Source organism: Rattus norvegicus, chromosome 12, assembly GCF_036323735.1.
Source record: "Rattus norvegicus strain BN/NHsdMcwi chromosome 12, GRCr8, whole genome shotgun sequence".
Classification (NCBI taxonomy): Eukaryota; Metazoa; Chordata; class Mammalia; order Rodentia; family Muridae; genus Rattus; species Rattus norvegicus.
The window spans coordinates 4,180,804-4,198,991 of NC_086030.1; the positions used below are offsets into that span (position 1 = coordinate 4,180,804).

General features: G+C 40.3%; 1 protein-coding gene and 1 pseudogene across 1 annotated transcript in view; both read left to right on the forward strand.

Annotated features, from left to right (window-relative positions):
* The window catches only part of LOC120101883 (uncharacterized), a 61,938-nt gene that overhangs the window by 24,462 nt on the left and 19,288 nt on the right, over positions 1-18,188 (forward strand). Inside the window, 8 exon segments of the mRNA XM_063271904.1 lie at positions 8,837-8,973; positions 9,544-9,685; positions 10,118-10,413; positions 10,497-10,628; positions 10,998-11,267; positions 11,422-11,552; positions 11,852-11,959; positions 12,066-12,278. Of these exon segments, the coding sequence (XP_063127974.1) occupies positions 8,837-8,973; positions 9,544-9,685; positions 10,118-10,413; positions 10,497-10,628; positions 10,998-11,267; positions 11,422-11,552; positions 11,852-11,959; positions 12,066-12,278 (1,429 nt within the window).
* On the forward strand, positions 4,258-16,292 carry LOC134481248 (ralA-binding protein 1-like; annotated as a pseudogene).

Here is an 18,188-nt window from a genome sequence, read left to right on the forward strand (position 1 = left end):
TTTTTAAATGAGAATAAAAGTAAGGGTGGCTATGAAAATGGATGTAATTATTGAAGCAACAGCCTATACATAGTTCAGGGAGCTTGTTCAAATCAATGTATCTAGTATTTCATGATACAGTATTGAGTTAGACAGCATCATCTTGTGAGAATTCCCACTACAGAACACAAGACCATGTCTTAGAGACATCACTAAGATTAATAACAGTGTAGGGCATATGAGAAGAAGGTTACATAAGCACAGCAGGATGATTAACCCATTATAATTGGGACATTTTGCAATTGAAATTTGGTTTTGTAAAAGATCTTTATAAATTACACTATCCCATGTAATGATCTCAACTCCTGCTCAGATATGAAGGAAAAAACTTTTAAGAAACAAAGAACTTCTATAACATAGCAGTTGGACAGGGGCTCTGTGCCCCACCAGGACCAAGTATGCACCACCCCACCAGTTAAAAAGGGAAGAAAACTGTTTGGAAGAGAACTCAGTTCCATTTGTCAGGATGGCATCCTGCCCGCTCCAATTCTGGTATGTCTCAAATGTTGTTTCTCTGGCTATCCTAAGACAAAATCCTGCGTCTTAAATACCTGACCCCTCCACTTCTATCACCATGTGGAGTAAAAATTGTGTCTCAAATCATTGGCTTTCCAGTAGGAAGATGAGAGAGGGCTATTCAGAAACCATCTATTGGAAAAGTTGGATTTAATCCCTTAACTATTTTGGAAAATCTAATATGAAGAAATGTTGCCTGATCTTTAAGGGATAATATTAGGGTGGGATGTGTACAACAAAAGATTGAGGCACAAAACCAGCGTGAGGTCATCTGTGTCCATGCCAGCACGTGCACTGCACCTGTGCACACCATTGGTCTGGTTCTCAAGGAGCAAATAGTAGTCTGTGGTGTGTGAAGCCTGACAGGTATTTCTCTATCTTATTCTCAGGACATGCTGTACCTACTAAAAAAGAAAGGGCCCACAACCACGGGTGTCTTTTTAGAACCTCCGAGTATAACTTTGTGCCAAACAGTAAAGGACAAATTGGATTCGGAAGAGGAGGTGGATATGAACAAGCAATCAGTTAATGTAGTGGCGTGGATCTTTAAGGAAGGGAATGTCCTTCCATCATCCACCTCAGGATTCCTCTCAGTCTATGGGAGTAGTTGTCTTCATTTTGCATTCCCTTGAGTGACAGTAGATATGTATGAGAGAAATCGTATATGCTCAAAGTCTCCTCTGTTAGTGTTAATAACATGGATGATGTTCAGAAATTGTTTAAGCAATGTGATTGTTGAACTATCAAAAGTGAAACCTCTCCTCATTTCTAGGAGACCAAATCTCAAAGCAAATGTCCCTATCCTCTGGTTTACAATTTTTCTGACCGTCTCAACCTATGCTCAGAGCCAACAGTTCAGGAGTTATTATGTATATATATAAACTGGGGCTCAGAGTCTTTGTACCTTGACTAGCTGTGGTTTTCAGTAATAGTCTCCATCCATTTCAAAGAGAACCTTTTTTGATGGGTAAGGGTATATTATCTGTGAACATTAAGTTAAATATTTATAATAGAGTTCGGAGTTACACTTGTTTAGTGAAATAGGGGCAGGGCATTATCTAAGAACCATGACCACGTGTGCCTCTACGCTTCCAGTACCAGACGTGGCTTTCTGCTCCTGAGAAATCCGATAATAACTTCCTATGGTTGTCTTTATTGTGGGTATCATAATTGTATGTTTCCATCATTTAAAAACAGTATTTGAACTGGAGTATTAATCGCTTATATGTGCTAGTTTGCTCAGCTGTCCACTAGAGGCATGCTGAGCTAAGGAAAGATTTTTTCTATAGTCCAAGTAAATCTGAAAATGTACTCTTTGGTCTCTAGCTTAAATAGATGAAACTTACTGGGCCCACATATCATGGAACATTCTAACTAGGGGAAATTTGGGGAACTGTGAAGAAAGTTGGAACTAAACTGAAATTTTCAGGTGAATGTACTTTGAATAATTTCCATGTTTAATTTTTTCCACAAAAATATTTTTCCTCTCTTCATAAGGACTTCCTCCAAAACCTCAAGGGAAGTCTAATGACTTCAAAACTGTATGATGAGTGGATTGATGTACCCGAAAAGGTCAATGATGAAGAGAAATTAGCTGCAGTGCAGAGGTAATTGTTGGAAACTGTGAACAACCTCAACAAAATAGAAGTAACATTTGCTTACACACATTAGAGATTATATATCACAGAAACATTTACTAAGAACACTGACAGACAGCAAAAGCTTTCAATTGTTCACAGACATGGAAGACACTTTCAAAAGAGTGTGAGTTACAGTGGGAATCACAGTAGCCCAGGCTTATAATCTTACTTTCCTATTCCAATTAGATTTGTCTTTTTTCTGAACTGGGTAAATATTTCAAGCAATAATTTGAGTACAAACTCTTTCATTTTATTTACAGTGCATCGTGCATACGATATGATTACTCTGTTCCCTTCCTTCATATTTACAAATTGAGTATACTTGTTTTAAAATAACTGTCTCTGTGTTCAGTCTTTTAGATAAAATGCCACCTGAAAATGCGGCTCTTCTGAGGCAACTTTTTTGTATATTATATGAAATTAAACGTAACTGTTCTGTTAATGAAATGTCTTCTTACCACCTATCTGTTGGGTTAGCCCCATGTCTCTTATTTGTGCCCAGCTCCTGCAAATGGAGTGACAAATGATATTGGCAAAAGGATAATTAGATAAGAACCTTATGCCTAGCATTGATAAGCCTTTTCAATGAGACAGGCAAACAGGATTACCCTGAGAATCTTGGTTATTTTGTTGTTGTTGTTATTGTTGTTGTTGATTGTTTTGGTTTTTGTTTTGTTTCATTTTGTAAAGTAAGTACAGCTTTGAAAGGTGTTCTTCTGGAGGGAAGGAATCATTGGTCAATTTTAAGTAAAATATAAATGGGTATTTGAGCTCAGAGACTCAGTCTTTTGTCTTTGTCATTGAGAATATCCTAACACTAACCCAGTGAGAACAAATGCTGTGAAATGATACAAAATCCTAGGTACTGGATTCAGCAGACAAGACTTAATTCTGACATATTCCGTGTAAAATGTGTGAAATTCTACTTGTTTTCAAGGTGGTTTCCCCAACCAAAAAAGGCAATGCAATTTGGATTTTTTTATATCAGATATGATCCTTAAGAATTCGTGATTAATGTGAGTAAATTACCATTGGCCTCAGGATGCTGGTTTTGATTGGTTTAGAGAAATTATTGTGTATAATTTTCTATGTTAGCCATCTTTCAAGTAGTATAATAAACTACCTAACTTTATGCAGTATAGTGATCAAATGGTTATTTTGACTCTAAGTATTTGAGTTTCTGATCCATTATTAATTGACCAACTGTCCTTGGACCTGTAGGGAACATACTGTAAAACAACTCAACTGAGAAACAATAATATTCCTCATATTGTGTAGAAGAATCAAAGATCAGGAGAAGACAGGGTTCCAAATTACCTGCCATTGAAGATACATAATTATCCCATTTCCTCCCAGTAGATCTTATTTCAAAGACTTCCCAATATAATGAATCATAAAATCAAGATGTTACCATTGCGTCTGCACTGAGTCATCACTGTATTAAGATTAAGTAATTAACTAAAGATATGTGAAGAAATGGCACCTACAGTGATATATTGATGCAGCTGTTACCATTGCACTGCACTGAGACACATGAATTTCACTTCTCAGATGGGTTTGCCTGTCTCTTACTTTTTAGACAGCCCATGGGAACTTTCAATGGGACGGTACCCACATTCAGAGGCCATCTTCCCTTCTTAGCTCTGCCTTTCTATAAGTAGGCTTATAATCATGCTCACACATATATGTATAAAATGTAACCAAAGCTATTTCAGTGTACAGTATGTATCACATACTGGCCATCACAATGTAAAAACTGGAAATCATTCTCTTATGTAACATTGCACTGTGATGATCACACTTGAACATCTGATCTCACAATCTTTTAAATTTCTGACAAAAGCCTGCCCCTATTTCTAACAGCTAAATTTTTCTCAGAATTTTGAACGGCATATTTTTAGCGTCCAAGACTAAGAAGTAAAATGTGATTTTGCAACCATGCAAAATGACAGAGACCCTCTGTGTTTACCCTGTTTTTTCATAGATTTCTCTAGTAGAATTTATGATCGAAAATTCTCCAAGAGATTTTGGAGAGGACTTGGCTGCATTGTGACATGGAACATCACTATGTCATCCTCCTGGAGGAATGTCCTCATGTTCCCAGAATAATGCGACAAATATTGGAAACATTAAGGAAACCGAACATGGACTCAGCAGCTGCCCCATTGGGAGAACATGCACTCCTGGCTATAATACACTGTCGAAAAGTCCAGCTGCTCCTCTTCTCTATGAGGGCCTTATAGGATGTTCTACTCCCAGAACTTAAAGTTAAATCATTGAGCACTGAAAATATGATTTATAACAAACAGCCATGAAGGATTTACCATGTGAGAGAAAATGTCACCTGTGCATTATAGATATTATCTTATTGTTAGAATTTGCTTCCAAAATTTAGTACCTCTTTCCACTGGTCCTGAGTTTATGCTAGAGGTTAAACACAGAAATGAGGTTAAGAAATTAAGAATATGTAAAGAAATGATACTTACAGTGATATATAGATTCTTAACATTTTTTCATTCTTATTAACTTGAATATTTCTTATTTACATTTCTTTTTTAATTTATTAACTTGAGTGTTTCTTATTTACATTTCAGAAGTTATTCCCTTTCCCAGTTTCCAGACCAACATCTCCCAACCCCTCCCACTCCCCTTCTATATGTGTTCCCCTCCACATACTCCCCCACATTACCGCGCTCCCCCCAACAATCACGTTCACTGGAGGTTCAGTCTTGGCAGGACCAAGGGCTTCCCCTTCCACTGGTGCTCTTACTAGGCTATTCATTGCTACCTATGAGGTCAGAGTCCAGGCTCAGTCCATGTATAATCTTTGGGAAGTGGCTTAGTCCCTGGAAGCTCTGGTTGGTTGACATTGTTGTACATATGGGGTCTCGAGCCCCTTCAAGCTCTTCCAGTCCTTTCTCTGATTCCTTCAACGGGGGTCCCGTTCTCAGATCAGTGGTTTGCTGCTGGCATTCACCTCTGTATTTGCTGTATTCTGGCTGTGTCTCTCAGGAGAGATCTACATCTGGTTCCTGTTGGCCTGCACTTCTTTGCTTCGTCCATTTTGTCTAATTGGGTGGCTGTGTATGTATGGGCCACATGTGGGGCCGGCTCTGTGTATATGAGTCCACTGTAGCTGTCCTCAGACGCACCAGAATTGGGCATTGGATCCCATTCCAGATGGTTGTGAGCCACCATGTGGATGCTGGGAATTGAACTCAGGACCTGTGGAAGAGCAGTCAGTGCTCTGAACCACTGAGCCATCTCTCCAGCCCCGTGGAGCAGGCTCTGAATGGGTGTTCCCTCTGCCTCTGTTGTAATCGTTGCCTCCCTATTCCTTCCCAAGGGTATTCTTGTTCCCCTTTAAAGAAGGAGTGAACCATTCACATTTTGGTCATCCATCTTGAGTTTCATGTGCTGTGTATCTAGGGTAATTCAAGCATTTGGGCTAATAGCCACTTATCAATGAGTTCATACCATGTGTGCTTTTCTGTGATTGGGTTACCTCACTCAGGATGATATTTTCCAGTTCCCTTCATTTGCCTATGTATTTCATAAAGTCATTGTTTTTGATAGCTGAGTAATATTCCATTGTGTAGATGCACCATATTTTCTGGATCCATTCCTCTGTTGAAGGGCATCTGGGTTTTTTCCAGCTTCTGGCTACTATAAATAAGGCTGGTATGAACATAATGGAGCACGTGTCTTTGTTGTATGTTGGAGCATCTTTTTGATATATGCCTAAGAGATGTATAGCTGGGTCCTTAGGTAGTTCAATGTCCAATTTTCTGAGGAACCTCGAGACTGATTTCCAGACTGGTTGTACCAGTCTGTAATCCCACCAACAATGGAGGAGTGTTCCTCTTTCTCCACATCCTCGCCAGCATTTGCTGTCGCCATAGTTTTTGTTCTTAGCCATTCTGACTAGTGTGAGGTGGAATCTCATAAATTTATATAAGAAAATAGTAACTCAATAGCAAATTGGATTTTCTCTATGTAACAGCTCTGGCTGTCATGATCAGTGAACAAAACTGAAATCAAATTTACAGAGATCGTCTTGGCTCTGCTTTCTGAGATCTAGAAATAAAGGCATGTGTCACCATCCTAGTTTCTTATGAAAATCTGAAAATATAGCATAATAAACCCATATGGTTGACATAGACACTACGATCTCAGATTTGAGCTCACAGATCAGTGGAGAAAGCCAAAGAATATAACAGAAGTGCAGTTAGACAAATTGTGTTGTGAAGTACAGATACTGCTGGTAATTTACTGTTGTCCATGGCAGTCAGAAAGTCACACAAGGGGATGAAAAGATTGGTACTATATGACTGTTTGATTCTAATTCCTATAAGCATAGCTTTCAAGGCAAACACAATAACTTACTCTTTATACATGAAGAATGGACCATATAGAACTATATATCAAGTGCCTTATGAAGCAAGATCATTATAAATGTTATAATATTAATTAGTTATTTTCTGCGTGTTTGTGATATTGCATAAGGCATGCAGGTGATAAAAGGAAAAGGGTACACTAGGGCTAAATGAAGACTAAATGAGTTCAGTTACAGCAATGATTTCCCTTCTTTCTTAGATTCACAAAAAAACAAAGGCAACGTATACACTAACCCAAGAGTAACATCTATTAATCCACCACAAGCAAAACAGAAATGTTTGTTTAGCAAATCTCTTTTGGGTCTTTTAGAAGACAAAAAGTTGCCTACTCCAAAACTTGTGAGTATCATTTTGGGTTTCTACAGCACCTTCGTTTAATTAAACAGATTAATGTTTAGATAACCTATACATGAAGGTAAGATCCTTGTAAAATAGGAATAATTTGCACTGAAGTATGAGTCATGTAATTGAAAGAAATCAAAAATACAAAATAAAAAGAAATAGTATTCCCACGTTTTACACTGATTGCATCAAAGATCCTAACCCACCATCTTCTTGGAGGAAATGGGTCTAGGGAAGTACACTGCTGATAACCCTACTGTAAAGTCTTCCAGCTTCTTTATGACTCCATATTATTCTGGAGTCGATCCCTTTATAGCATGGCCTCTGAGATTACTCAATCTTTTATAATTAATATCTGTAGACTTTTACTTTACTTTATCAATGAATTAGATGTATACATTATTTTTTTTTGCTATATACTAACATCTTTTATTATAGTGGACTAGATTTGAATGCTGCCTAATATGGCTTAATCTATTTTAAACTACTTACTAAACTTCTTTGGAAATATATATTTACTGTCCACCTCTGTTTTAGCACTATAGCTGAGCTAGGAATTTATTCTTTGTGTGAACCAATTTATCTTGTCAGACACATGACCATTACTGCCCATTTCTTAGGTATTTTAGAGCAGAATTTTCTGGTAACCACGTTTTTAATCATGTAATCAATTGAAAATAGAGAAAATATGGAATAAATCTGTGTATGGTAGTCATTTTTACAGAATAAAATTATGGAAGAATAATTAACAAATACTTGGGTTCTTAAATGTGACTGCATCTTTAGACATAGTTAAAAATAAGAAGTCACAGAAAGGGTTGGGGATTTAGCTCAGTGGTAGAGCATTTGCCTAGCAAGTGCAAGGCCCTGGGTTCGGTTCCCAGCTCCAGAAAAAAGAAAAAAAAAAAAGAAGTCAGAGAAATCGAAATTAAAGTCTTAGAAGTAGGGAAATAATATTTATTTTTTTTTTGCATTTTTTTTATTAACTTGAGTATTTCTTATATACATTTCGAGTGTTATTCCCTTTCCCGGTTTCCGGGCAAACATCCCCCTCCCCCCTCCCCTTCCTTATGGGTGTTCCCCTCCCAACCCTCCCACCATTGCCGCCCTCCCCCACAAGACTAGTTCACTGGGGGTTCAGTCTTAGCAGGACCCAGGGCTTCCCCTTCCACTGGTGCTCTTACTAGGATATTCATTGCTACCTATGGGGTCAGAGTCCAGGGTCAGTCCATGTATAGTCTTTAGGTAGTGGCTTAGTCCCTGGAAGCTCTGGTTGCTTGGCATTGTTGTACTTTTGGGGTCTCGAGCCCCTTCAAGCTCTTCCAGTTCTTTCTCTGATTCCTTCAATAGGGGACCTATTCTCAGTTCAGTGGTTTGCTGCTGGCATTCGCCTCTGTATTTGCTGTATTCTGGCTGTGTCTCTCAGGAGCGATCTACATCCGGCTCCTGTCGGTCTGCACTTCTTGGGAAATAATATTTATAAAAATAAAAAACTTAGGATACATAATAGAGGCCAGGACAGACAGGAAGTAAAATACTGATTTGATCTCTAGAAGGGAAATATCCCAATATTTACTTAGAATGCCATGCTTGAGAAAGATATTCATAGAAGGAAACAGAAAGTAATAAAGGACCATTCACCAAAATGCTTTGGGGAACAGGAGTCCAAACAAAACTGTGATGTTACAAATTGGGGAAAAATGGATTAGGGGAGAAAATGTATTTGGAAGCTAAAACAGAAAAAAGTTCAATGACTTCTTTATTCCTCTCAGTTATTGCTGTGCACCCAAAACTGTCCTTGCTCAGGATCACAATAAAAGACATATTTGTGCTTCAGATGTGGATCTCTATTAATACAAGCTTATCCTTATCCCACTCAGGGTATGTTATCCATAATTGCAGAGAAAGGACAAGAATCAGATCACATATTAGAAATTCTACCTAAAGAATCACACTGGTCCCTGAGGTGTAGGCTTGACAGTGAACAACACAGTGGCTGGAATGAAGAATACATGCTTATAACAGCATCTGTCTTAAAGGTAAGGAAGGTTTTTACATCACCAACATTAACATCCCTGTAGAGATGCATATGTCATTTCTGTCCTTGAGATTACATGACAATGTCTGCTTCCTGGAGCTATGGACACAGGACGTCTTGATAAGAGGCATAACATTTAAAAGTCTGACAACCTCAAAGATTTATCACAAAGACACAGGTGAAGAGCTTCTGTTGGAAGCTAACATCCTCATATATCAGATGGGCTTTAGTTTGGCTTTACAAAAGTTCCTACTGATTTCACCTCTGACCATACCATGTGAAGTAATAGTGGAACAAGTTACAATAGTGGTAAAAGTGTGTTTCACAAAACACATGTTTCAATAACACTTACCGAAAAATGTTCTTCAGAAATAACAGCTCAAAATGGCTAGTCCACCACTGATCAAGAAATAGTAAACAGGCAAAGGCTGGGCAGGGTGGGAATGGGGTTCCTGCGGTCAGCCAGGGGGACAGCACAGGAGGCAGCGGCTTCAGCAGAGTAGATTGTCGCTCGGCTGCAGGCACTGATGGAATGGATAGGTAACAGAAGACCACTTCTCTTCCTCCTGAGGGCTTCAGCATGAACGAGTCCTTCCTGCACCCCAACAGCAGCCCTAGTGAACACCGCCGGGCTGAGCAAGGCAGCGGGTTGACCCGGACTCCCAGCTCCGAGGAGATCAGCCCTTCAAAATTTCCTGGATTGTACCGGACTGGTGAGCCTTCGCCTCCCCATGACATCGTCCACGAGCATCCTGATGATGAGAAAGACCATGGAAAGAAAAAAGGAAAATTTAAGGAAAAGGAGAAAAGGACTGAATGCTAAGCTGCCTTCTAGGAAGACAGCTCTGGAGATGAAGCTGAAAGTCCTTCCAAGATGAAGATGTCCAAGGGAATCCATGTGTTCAAAAAGCCCAGCTTCACTAAAAAGAAGGAAAAGGATTTTAAAATCAAAGAAAAGCCCAAAGAAGAAAAGCACAAGGAGGAAAAGCATAAAGAAAAGAAATGTAAAGACTTGACAGCAGCCAATGTTGTTAAACAGTGGAAGGAGAAGAAGAAAAAGAAGAAGCCAACTCAGGAGTCAGAGGTGCCTCAGAAGGACGTCCCAAGTCTCAGACCCATTTTCGGCGTTCCCTTGGCTGACTCAGTAGAGAGGACCATGATGTATGACGGCATCCGGCTGCCAGCTGTCTTCCGAGAGTGCGTGGACTACATGGAGCAGCATGGCATGAAGTGTGAAGGCGTCTACCGAGTGTCAGGAGTCAAATCAAAGGTAGAGGAGCAGCCTATGACCCAGAGGAGTCTCCAAACTTGGAAGAATATGAACCCCACTGTAGCCAGCTTGCTGAAGCAGTATTTGCGAGACCTTCCCGAGAATTTGCTTACCAGAGAGCTTATGCCCCGATTTGAAGAGGCTTCTCAGAGGATCACAGAGACGGAGAAAGTGCAGGAGTTCCCTAACTGCCGGAGTATAACCACCTTCTGCTTTCCTGGCTCATTGTGCACATGGACCACATCATTGCGAAGGAGATAGAAACCAAGATGAACATCCAGAACATCTCTCTAGTGCTGAGCCCAACTGTCCAGATCAGCAATCGGGTCCTGTATGTGCTTTTCACACACGTGCAAGAGCTCTTTGGCACCGTGGTCCTGAAGCAAGTAAGAAGATCTCTGCGTTGGTCCAACATGGCCACAATGCCTACACTGCCAGAGACCCAAGCAGGCATCAAGGAAGAGATCAGAGACAGGAGTTCCTTTTGAACTGTTTATATCGAGATCTGCAGCGCGGGATATAGGACTTATCTAAAGAAGAAAGATTATGGGAAGTACAGAGGATTCTGACTGCCCTCAAGAGAAAGCTGAGGGAAGCTAAAAGACAAGAGTGTGAGACCAAGATTTCCCAGGACATAGCCAGCCTTTCAAAAGAGGATGTTTCCAAAGAAGAAATGTTTTTTTTGTTTTTTATAAATAAGTTTGAGTTAGTCAATGTTAGAAAATGAGGAGGTCATAAATATCCTCCTTGCCCAGGAGAATGAGATCCTGACTGAGCAGGAGGAGCTCCTGGCCATGGAGCAGTCTCTGCGCAGTCAGATCGCCTCGGAGAAAGAAAAGGTCCACCGCCTCCGAGCTGAGATTGCGGAGATCCAGAGTCACCAGCATGGCCGCAGCGAGACAGAGGAGCACTCTTCTGACAGCGAGTGTGAGAGCAAGGATGAGGAGGAGCTGCAGATCATTCTGGAAGACTTACAGAGTCAGAATGAAGAGTTAGAAATAAAGAACAATCGCTTGAATCAAGCAGTCAGTGAAGTCGGAGGCCATCCTTGAGCTCCGAGTGCAGCTCCAGTTGCTCCAGATGCAGCGAGCCAAGTCTGAGCAACAGCTCCAGGAGGAGGAGGAGGAGCCTGAGAGGTGAGGGGGCACAGGCCCAGTGCCCTGTGAAGGTGTCCCTGAGGTGATAGCAGCCAAAGAGCAGGTGAAGCCCTCGCCCAGCAAAGACCCGAAGGAGACGCATCTGAACTGCCCCGGCCCTGTGCATCATAGTGTAAGCGAGAGTCCACTGCCTGTCCTGCCCGGCAGCGTTCTGTAAAGGCTCTCAGAGACGCTCACTCTTGCACACGTCTGACTCCGTGTCAGGCTCAGGTTCTGGGAGGGTGAAGCGGTGGACACTCGGGGGTGGGGCTTGCAGGGAACACAGGCATTTCCAGATAGTGTCAGCTTATTTGAAAATTAATTGTCTTTGATAAAAATAACTATTTTAACCCTTGAGTGGCTTCTTTTTAAACCAAAAAACTTTTTGCTTTTGTTGTTGTTGTTGTTGTTGTTGTTGTTGTTGTTGTGGTTGTTTAAATCACAGTAAAATCATGATCTCTTTCTTATCAAAGGGTGGGAACCAAACCAGGTCACTTCTGCGCCTGCCTTGTGGACGCTCGTGGTGTCACCAGCCCTGCAGGGTCCCTGGCCACTCTTGCTTGTGCCTTCCACACCTTTTGGTGCAGATTGTTCAGTGGGGAGCTGCCTCATATTCTCTGACTGGCCAAAAAGGCTCACGCTGGGGTTCCCTGTACCTGCCCTGTGTGTACCACTTTGCTTTTCCAGCTCCGGGTCTGTCAGTGTGAGTCAGGATAACCCAGTTTGGTTGCAGACGGAGGTTATCATGCTGCCTGCCACCAGCCTGGGCGCGCAGGCCACCCACTCACTGCCAGGGAGCAGCAAGGGCCTCTTCTCAGAGGTGGCCCTGAGGTTGCACAGGACACTTCTCACACCAGAGTCCTTTTCCACACTGACCTTCCAGGAAAGTCACCTTCCACAGTGACTTCAGTTGCTAGATTGGGCTGGGATACCCACACCTCTGCCAGGATACCCACATCTCTGCCAGGATAAGCCATGTAGATGCTCTCATGCACAACTTTCACCTGTCCATGTCATCTCAAGGGGCTGCTTAAGGACTCTGACAGAACTGAGCGGAAGGAAGGAAAGCATAACTGTAATTGACCCCACCTGGTGTTTGCCTCTAACCCAGACAACTGCTCCCAGCGGTCTGGGAGGCCTGACTCTTAGGCAACCGGATTTCACTGTCAGATGAGTGGCCCCCAGGGAGGTCCCCTGTGGCTCTGAAGACAAATCCCACACTCTAAAGTGAGCAACAAACCCACAGGAGGGCTCCAGTCTATGCCTAGTTAGTATTTATTTCAGCACCTGTTTTGTGCGATTTTTCATTAGCCTCTACCTATTGCACTGTTGTGACTTGTTGGCCATTATTTGATTTTTGTATATAAAAAAAGCTTTGTTATAGAAATCAGCATACTATTTTTTTAAGTCTGGAGAGAAGATGTTATGGAGACTGGAAACGTGGTCAGGTGTCAAATGAAAATGTATAAATGCATTGCTGCACATGTCAGATGTGCGACACTCATTCTATATTTGCTGGCAATATCGAAGAATACTTTTTGTTTGTGTAAACTAATTTCTATCAAGGTATCATGGGTTTTTAAAATTTCATTACAAATGTCTCAGTGTTGGTTAACTAATTTTTGCCAGGACCATTATTGATTAAGGAAATAAATTCAACAGCCATTTGAGAAAAAAAAAAAGAATTGGTGTTCGATATTGGATATTGCCCTCCCTACATGGAATTGTTTTCATTCCCAATCAAAAAACTAAACAGCAATTCACTTTATCTGAATATTCACACTGGTCCCTGAGTGATAAGATAGACACCGAATGATATATTAATTGGAATGAAGAATGGGTGCTTGTTGTACGATCTCTGTTTCCTGGAATCATGGACTCATGATCTCTTGATAAGATGCCTGGCAGGTAAAAGTCTGATAAAGATTAGAATGTCACAAGATTCATCCCAAAGACACAGGTGAACAGCTTCTGTTGGAAGGTAAAATAATCATATAACAGATCGGCTTTAGTTTGGCATTACATATATTCCCACTGATTTACCTCGGGCTGTATATTGTAAAGTAATAGCGGGACAAGTAGTAACAGTGATAAAAGTTTGTTTTACAAAATTCATGTCTTAAATAATACTTACCAAAAATTATCCCTCACAAATAACAGTTCAAAATGGCTAGTCCACCACTGACCCACAATAGGCTGTCAATGTTTGATATTGCCCTCTGCCCAGTAGATAAACAAAATTGTTTTCCTTGTCAATCAAAAAACAATCCAGCACTTTCACTTTTGCCGGATATTGACATTCTAATTCCATGTCAAGTAGTCAAGAATTAACCTAAGCTACATTTAACCTGTCTACCACTCTTAATTTGTCAGGGAGCTGCAGTGACTCTAGAGCATATATCCTTGTTTTATTTCTGTTTGGGCCTTGATCTGAATTCACCTCTCAGAAGACTATGGACCTATGGCCCAGACATCAAGAAAAAACATAATGTTCTGCGATTAACTATGTTTAGTAACATTGGGCAAAGGTACCCAAAGATTCCTCCTTGGCTCTTGAGCTTGCCAAGTGTGTCTGATTCAAATTGCCAGAAACTTAGGACCACATCATGGGGAGAAAGTTAAGATCAGTGACTGAAGGTAGCCATGTGCATTCAAAGCAATTTACAGGTACAAGAGCACCTGGGATTCTTCCAATTTTATGACTTGCTACTGAGAGATAGAGTTTTAAATTAGCCCAAAACTCAGCAACAGGACCTGTCTCTGGAAGACAGATTGTTAAAAATGCAAGAGAACTACTTTGCTTATCACGCGGTGTGAGTTAACTGTTCTTTGTTCTGCCCCTGTGATGTTTATTTAAGCCCCTACTTGTGCTTTCTAGCCATTGTGTCCTACAGAGAGCACCCCAGGAAACCAGCGGCCCAAGCCTAACCAGAGGTGTTTCAAATACAGATGCTTCATCAATTCTGACAAACTTTTAAAAATAATGAGGACCTGAAGACCCGACCCTTCTCCTGATTTAGTAGCTCTGTTCCAGGAACCAGGGGGCCATAAAACCTTTCAGCGTTCCCTTATCTCCTGGAGGCATAAAACAATCCTATAACTTGCCTGCATTCCCCTTTGACATCCCCCCCATCCCCTGGGGCTCACAGCCTCTGCCTTTAAATACTCTTTCTCCCAGCCTCTTGGGTCTACACCTCTGTCCCCTGCGTGGGATACGTGTTGGCCTGGAGATCTCTGTAATAGGTCTCCGTGGGATACCTGTTGGCCTGGAGATCTCTGTAATAGGTCTCCGTAATAAACCTTGCCTTTGCTTATTACATCCAAAATGGTGTCTCTGTGTCTAGGGTCCGCGATTTCCCAAGACTTGAGTAAGGGTCTCTCTGCGTGGGATCTTTCACTACCCTTAGTACAACACGAAAGTTATTTGCGGTATTTTATGAACAAAGACAGTTTCTGTTCTTTAAACAAACTGATGCTTACAACTTAATTTATATTGTTGAATATTTACCAATTTTAAGAAAAAGATATGAAACTGAGATGTTCTCACTTGGAAAACATATAAGAAACTTCATCACTATTCCAGGTGGTCTGTAAGTACAGGTCTACATGTATATTACAGGTTTACTCTGTGTGTACTCTACACATTCACCAAATTATACAATTAGGATCAGGTAATTTCTGGTGCTGCCATTTTTTGACAGTTGCCTGTTTCTAAGAAGAAGACTATGGTCTTTGTTTCTTTGTTTTGTTCATTTATTTTATTAGTTACTATCATCATTATTATAATCATTATTATTATTACTTTACATGTATTTATTTGTTACTTTTATGTCTCCTATGCTGACAACCCACCCCCATTCTCTCCTCACAAAGTCTTTTTCCTTCTCTGAGCCAGTTATGGGCCCCTGGTTTATCCTACTACCTTAGCACCTCAACTCTGTTCAGGGTTAGACCATCTTCTCCCCTAAGGCCAGTTGAGGAGGGGTTTCAAGTCAAGAGCTTGCAGATAGCCCTGCTCCACATTATGGGGGACACACATGGAGACTAAGCTTTACGTTTGCTATAAATGTGCAGTAGGTCATGGTACAGCTTCTGTAGGCTTTTTAGACGGTAATTCAGCCTTTGGTAGCTCCTAGTGGTCCTGAATAGTTGATTCTGTAGCTCTTCCTATGGAGTTCCTATCTCCTTTAGGGTGTGGAATCCTTCCCCCATTTCTTCCTTACAAGTCCCTGATTGATCCATAAAATCCAATGATTGGCTATGGCTCCTCATATCCTATTCCAGTCAGCTGCTGGATGGAGCCTCTCAGAGGGCACTTATGATAGGCTCCTGTCTGGATATTCCATGTAGGAGCTGGTTTCCTTTAGGCAGAGAGAGCTTTGGGCTGGGAAGTGGAGTGGAGATCTATTTTTGCAAGGAGTGGTGTAGTCTAGAAGCCAGGAGAGGCAATTTGAACAGACGGTAGGTTTACTTCATTGCTATAGCAACTAGGACTCTGCTTCATTGATTCTAGTCTTAGGAAAGAAAAAAAATAAGATGCTGCATATATAGGTTCCACTTTTGAGCCAAGATTCTGGAGCCAGGGCAGTTGGGGAATCCTTTAGGGAAGTGCACTCTCAACCAATGATTCTCAGCCTCCCTAATCCTGTAACACTAATATATTGTCTCATGGCTTTGTGACTCTCAACCATTACTTCATTTTGCTTCTCTTCATAATTCACATTTTGCTCCTGATGTGATTATAAAGAAAAATGGATGGACTATCTGATATAGAAAATATATGTGACCCCGTAATGATTATGACCTACAAGTTGAGAATCACTGGTCTAAACTGCTAATTTTAAACAAAAATGTTTTTCAAGTACTTTCTACAATGTACATTGACCATCACTATTTTTGTTTTATTTTCAATAAAAAAAGGATTTTATTATTACCATCAATGGAAGCTTACTAACCTTGGATTTTTATGAAAATTGGCTTAGCATCCCAGATGAAGGAACTCTGGCTGGAAAAATTAATGCCATTCAAAGGTAATGATATTGTAAATACTTGGAGAACTGCACCAATATATAAGCAATGCTTTTGTAAGGTACATAGGCTTGTGTTTACAGGATTATAAGCTGGCATGATGTCCCATGCCAAGAGGTTTCCTTAGCACAGACACGTATTGTCACTTTTTAAACATTCCCATTTCTCAAGCTAGCGTGTTGAACCAGGTCTGTAATTTTACCTGGAAGCCTTCTCCTTTATAAATGTCATGATTTAGAAGACAGTCTATGTAACACCACGTGCTCAGGTCAGTTTAGAGTATTGGTTTAGTTCCTGTGTGAGACAAATTAAAAGAAGTAAGTGTGTATAATACCTGTGGGTTACTTGCATCCTAGAATTGTTACCATGGTATTGTGAATATTTCACATGGTCAATATATGTCATTGATTAGAACAGGAATCTCTTACTGAATTCTTCCTTCTCAACTATAACTACCTAGAGAAGTCTAGATCAGGTATAGCTTTGACTTTTTTGAATCATTTTTCTGTGTGATACATAGAATGATTTCATACTTAACCAGAGCTTTGAGCTCCCATTGCAACTGAGGAGCCCTGCATCTCTGTCTTGCTGTAGCGAAGCTTTTATGATTGCATTTTGTAGGGTCACTAGTGTGCTTTCTGCTCCTTATGTTCTAGAGTGTCACAAGAGTGTTACATGGATTCATACTACATTAGATATTAAATGTGTCTCCACTCCATGATGGATGGAAAGATAGTTTGCTGTTTAATAACACTGGATGTTTTCATACACAGAACACACATGGTCTTCAAAAATCTTCATTCATTCTAATACCAGGGCATTGAGTAGAGTCATGAGTGTGATTTTGCTCCTTATGTTCTAGATTGTTATAAGGGTGTGTCATCGATTCATAATACATTAGATATTAAATGTGTCCCCATGGTGGCAAGAAAGAGGGTTTGCTGTTTGATAACACTGGATGTTTTCACACACAGAACACACATGGTTTGCAACAATATTCATTCATTCTGTTACCAGGGGTCCTGACATCCTCTGGCTTCTGTAGGTAGCAGTCCTACATCTAGTACACTGAAATTCCTAAATAATTTGAAAAATGTTTTTCCATGATTCTGTACAGAAAAGTGATTTGCAGAAAATATTTTATGTAATACTCTAGGTATATATTCTTACTTCTTTTGAATTCTGATTATACTATGAGTTGGTCTACAAAACATATACCCTATTTGTTCTTTGTAGTTAGATTTCTAACTTACATTATTTTCAAGATGGTCTAACCTAAAATTCTCCTTTTTCTTTTTTTTAGCCTTTTGCAACAGATCCCAGAACCAAACTTTATACTATTAAAACATCTCATATGTGTATTAGTAATAATAAAAGATTCTTCCATGAATAATTTAGACAATTACAGGTTGTCTCTGCGCATAGCTCCACATGTAATGTGGGGTCAGACTTCGAGAGAGTCATTATGTGGGGGTGATGTTTTAAGAAAGGTACGGGGATCTGAAATTTGCCTTTGGGAACAAAAGTCTAATTTTTATTATTCAGTAATTGGGAATACTTTACAAAGATGATTTCTCTAACAGGAAACCCTAGGATTGCATTCTTATGGAGTGGAGTAGAATATGTATTGATCTATTTCAGGAAGATTTGGGAAGGGAGATTTTTAATGTAGTTTAAAGTAAGTTAATCGTTTCTTTCTACTGTTCTTTCCTTCTTTCTTTTTAGATATTGATTTAGATATTGACGTTTTAGCCAACAATAATCTGTACATATAATGGTAAT